The sequence below is a fragment of the Varanus komodoensis genome, unplaced genomic scaffold (genome assembly GCF_004798865.1).
Source record: "Varanus komodoensis strain SLA01 unplaced genomic scaffold, ASM479886v1 scaffold9, whole genome shotgun sequence".
In the NCBI taxonomy this organism is placed as follows: Eukaryota; Metazoa; Chordata; class Lepidosauria; order Squamata; family Varanidae; genus Varanus; species Varanus komodoensis.
Window position 1 is genome coordinate 19,696,806 of NW_025336598.1, and position 5,029 is coordinate 19,701,834.

The 5,029-nt window shown below is 37.9% G+C and overlaps 1 protein-coding gene across 1 annotated transcript in view; it reads left to right on the forward strand.

Moving 5' to 3' along the window:
• UBE2K (ubiquitin conjugating enzyme E2 K) overlaps nucleotides 1-5,029 on the forward strand; it is a 35,814-nt gene that overhangs the window by 7,646 nt on the left and 23,139 nt on the right. Inside the window, exon 2 of the mRNA XM_044418236.1 lies at nucleotides 3,036-3,129. Within this exon, the coding sequence (XP_044274171.1) occupies nucleotides 3,036-3,129 (94 nt within the window). The remainder of the gene's footprint in view (nucleotides 1-3,035; nucleotides 3,130-5,029) is intronic.

Genomic DNA, 5,029 nt, shown 5'->3' on the forward strand with positions numbered 1-5,029 from the left:
GATCAGACTAGTGAAAACCATTACCATGTAAAATTCAATTCCTTTCAATAAAATTTAGTTTGAAATAAGTCTTTATCACCACTTAAAGGCATATTGTAAAGGAACCAAAGGTACCACTTACAGGAGGAAGTTTCATACATTGGTACCACCACTGAGAAGATCCTGTCTTGTGCCCATCAGTCTAACTGGACTACAAGGTTGAAACAGGACTGCTGTGGCCAATCTTAAAGCCTGGCAATAAAAATAATGGTAGGCTCTATAAAATAAGTTGATTGTACCCCTTTTCTTCCAAATGAGGTGCTGAATGAACTTTCAAATTGATGTTCACATGGGCCTTATTTTATTTAAAGGCATATAGCCTTGTTTCCTGAAGCGCCTGTATTGCATTGAATTTGCTGACCAGTTTGTCAGATGACCTGCAGATGTAGGGGAAACCTGACCTTGAGCCGTGGAAGAAATGAATAGGAAATGACTGCTTCATGAATTGAATGGTATTGTTCTTCAGTTTGCAAGTGCAAAATAATAAATTAGTGTACTGCATAACTGTGGTACTTGCGTGGTTAGTGTTGTTGAATGTTTCAACTGTTAACTAATTTAGAGAGGATTTAGAATTTGAAGAGCAGTGCATTTTGTTGACACTTGTTCCTTAAATGTTAAATGGGTAGCAGAACTAGAATACTGTACCAGATTTTATGAACTTCTATCAGTCAGCATATTAAGGTAGAATATTTAGTTGGCTTAAAAAAAGTATTGACACATGAAGCTACTCATAGTGGGTTGGTAATTAGTTAAAGTAGTTTGTCATTGTCATCCAAGCCTTGACCACCTCTCTCAGGGTGCCATATTTTTCAGCAACAAAGCGTCCTGATACACAGGGGTTGTTCTGGCCACATTGTATTAGGGAGTTATCTGAATCTCAGAGAGTGATTTAATCACAGATTGTGGGGAGTTACTCTGCTAGAGCTGCAAAAACCATTGTTGCTGTTCATGATCTCCCTTGCAGCCACCAGTAACAGCTCCTTCACTAATGCCCAGATGGCTGCCACTGGTTTGCCACCCTTTTCAAATTATTTTGACCCCCTGAAATTGCACAAATTGGTTTGTAATTTTTCAGTGACCCCAATTATATTTTTCTGAGACTTCAAAAAAACTGGTGGCAAATGAAAGGAGTATCAATCAGAGAAGCAAGGGGGAGGCAAGACAGTTTCGCTGCAAAGGACAGTGGGATACCTGCTAGGGTACCAAAAGGGAATGCTGTGGAGGACAAACCATGATGAGCCTGACTGTTAGGTATATTGTAGACTTTTCTGCAAACAACTTACACTGCAAAGCTAATTCACAGGATGGCTTGGTGTACTGTATGAATGTGACCAGTATATGTGTATTAGGCTTTTCTCTTGCTCTCCTTCAGTATTTTGAATTCTTAGTCCTTCTACAAAATATTTTGTCAAGACTCTTACTGGGCTTTCATCACCAACATTAAGCACCCTGAAATATCTTCTTACACAGCCTATATAATGCCTTGTCCCCAAGGCCAATTAAGACACTCCTCTTTTGTGCATGGTGGATACTTTTACATGAAGCCCTTAGAAAATTTTCCTTGTTCCCATGTCTTACTGCAGTGGTAAGCTAATTAGTTCTCTTCAGATGTGTTTGACTACAGCTCTCAAAAACCCCAGTCAGTGTGGTCACTGGTGAATTATTGAAGATGTAGCTTAAAACATCTGGAGGGTAACAGGCTGCCTACCCTTGCCCTGCTGTAACTCATCTTAAGTATGTCTTACTGAAATAATATATTCTTGTTATCCTTGTCTCCCCTTCCCTTCCTCTCTGATGTATAAATATAAATAGGGACTTGACCTTGCTCTATAGGACATGTCCATATTGCACATTGATGGCCTATAATAATCATAGTGAGCTGCTATCTATGCAAAGGCATTATTTTTGGAATGTTTGATTGTGGCCAAATAATAGGGCCTGTCAGGGAACAGGCAATATTTAAACAGTTCACTGGCTTGCCAAACCATTGTATAAGCTTTCATCTCAGACTCTTTTAGTGTAAAACAAATTCTCAAATATTTTATAGCAGCACCTGACTTTATGTCACTTTTTTTTTTACTTTCATGTCCATGGTTCTCCTTATTTAATAGACATGAATGCTTCAAATAAAAATATGTGCTTGGTCTTATTAGGTTATTAAGATACTGTTTGCCATAGGTTTATTTACTTTTTCCTTTGCATTCCCCCCTCCCCAAAATGATATATAAAATTATAGAGAGGAATATGCCTGAACTTAGATCACGGGTGAGAAACTTGGAGCCCTCCAGAAGTTTTGGTCTACAACTCCCATAATCCTTTGCTGCTAAGTTTGCTAGGGCTGATGTGAGTTATGGGCAAAATTATTTGGAGGATTGCAAGCTGGCCACCCTTGATTGAAATTGCTTGCTTTTACCAAGTATCCATCTGTATAGCTAGTGGTACTGTAATACTTGTAATGCCAGCAGTTATATTATATTTTATCTCTGATTCTGTAATCTTAACCAATGAATGCCGGCTGCAACTATGTCTTAGTAGGATTTTGAGCTAGTTTGAAAAGTTGTTAGAAAGTGTTAAAGGAAAGCTGTGGAGAAAGGAAAAAAGTGCATCCATTGTTAATTTTGTTTAATGTCTGTTTTTATGATTTGATACATAAACTAAGTAACTTATTTAAATAACTACAGAACTCCTGCACAGAATTAGATTACTTAAAATTCCATTGAATGGAGTGAAAATTAAGATTTAGGTGGCCTAGACTGATTTTAAAAGTTGCTGGGGATAATATTACATGTTCATATTACATGTTTGGAACCCAAATACATTTCAGTGGCTGCCTAAATATGATTTCAGTATCGTTAAATACTTAGGCAATGTGGCCTATAATATGACTGTATGTTGACTGTTTTATAGCAGTTTGTTTTATCTCTCTAAATTTAAGGGAACAAAAAATCCAGTACATACTAGCATCTGATTGTAATTTTTCTGTTTTTATTTTTAAGACAAGCAAAAATCAAATTAAAGTAGATCTTGTAGATGAAAATTTTACAGAACTAAGAGGAGAAATAGCAGGACCTCCGGACACACCATATGAAGGCAAGTAATATTTTTATATAAGCCATAGAATATTACAAATCTTGTTGCTTAAAGCTAAAGCTCATAAGAAATTATATTGTGTCCCATTTTTAGCTTGTTACTAAACTAAAATATATTCAATTTTGCAGTTATTCACACAGGGTAAATAAGTTTCTTCCTGGTTTGTAGCATGTGGGCTCCTTGACCTAGTTTGTGTACTTAATTTTGGCATGAATTTTGTGACAGAATGTTTTTTCCACCTAACATTTGAAAGATCTACATGAGTGTTTGCTGCCCTTCTTGGATTTTTCCATATTTTTGTGTGACACCAGGAATTAAAAAGGATTTAATTGACATTGCTACCACTTGATGAACGCAAGATGCTTCAACATTGTTGAAGGCACAACATATTTTTATTGTGATACAGAAGTTAAGTAAATGAAAGCAAACTGGTACTTGTTGGTTGCATAAGTATTCACCTACTTGGTTGTGACATGCCTAAATAAACTCTGGTAGAAACTATTGCCTCCAAAAGTCATATACTTTAAGTAGTTGAATGGAGACCACTTGTGTGCTGTTCTTGTACCACATGGCCTGACATAAATACACTGGTTTCTGGAAGGTCCCAAAGTTTGTTGAAGAGCATAGGTAAACAAACAGCATCATGAAGACCAAGAAGCTATCAGAACAACTCTTGGATAAAGTGCCAGTCAGGGTTCAGTTATTAAAAAAAATCCCAAACTATGACCATCCCTTGGAATGCCATTAAATCCATTATTTCAAAATGGAATTAATATGGCTGAACTGCAGTTCTGCCTAGAGCTGACATGTAGTGACCAGGTAAAGAGTGCATTAGTCAGAAAAGCAGCCAAGATGCCAGTAATAACTCTGTGCTGTAGGAGCTGGAGGTATTTGCAGGTGAGGTTAGATGAGATGAGGTGAACTGTCTATGGGGCAACTAACAGCCAGGGATTTCACAAAGCTGGGCTTTATGGAGGAGTGATAAGGCAAAAATTATTGCTGAAATGCATGCATATTACAGTCCATTTGGAGTGTGCAGAAAAAATTAGGAGGCACAGTAAATGTAGAAAAAGGTTCACTGTTGTGATGAGAGCAAAAATGAACCTTTTGACCTTGATGCAAAATGCTTTGTGTGGTGCGTAGCCAAAAATCTCATTGTCTCGAGATACAAGGAATTATGTTGTGGGGATGCTCTCCTTGGCAGGGACTATGAAACTGGTCAGGAGTGAGGACAAACTGAATGGAACTTAATGCAGGGCAGTTCTAGAGCAAAACCTGTTTCAGTCTGCTGGGAAACTATGACTGTAATACATCTTCACCTTCCAGGAGGACAGTGATCTTAAACACGCAAGTAACAGTGGGGTGGTTTAAAAACAAGAACCTGAATGTCTTAGAATGGCCCAATCAAAGCCCAGACCTCAATCCAATTGAGAATCTGTGGTAGAATTTAGAAGTTGCTGATCACCGACAGTCCCTATCCCAACCTGACAGAGCTGTTGCAGCTTTGCCAAGAAGAATGGTCAAACATTCTACCAATTACTGATTCCAGGGTGGGAGAGTAAATACTTATGCAACCAAGTGTCAGTTTGATTTTGCTTACTTAATTTTTGTTCCCCGATAAAAATAATTTGTACCTTTGTAATGTTGAGTATCCTGTGTATATCATGTGATAACAATCTCAATTGAATAGATTCAATTCCAGCTTGTAACACAGCAAAATGTGAAAAGATGAAAAGGGTTTGTGTGACCCCTTCTGCAAGGCAGTGTAAATCATGGGTGGGCAACATACATGCTGCCTGCTGTTGCCTTGAAAAGATCGTGATCTCCCCTCCCGGTCCAGTCCCTCCCCCCCCCCCACCAAAAAAAAAAAAAAGAAAAGGAAGGCTACATTTCATTTAAA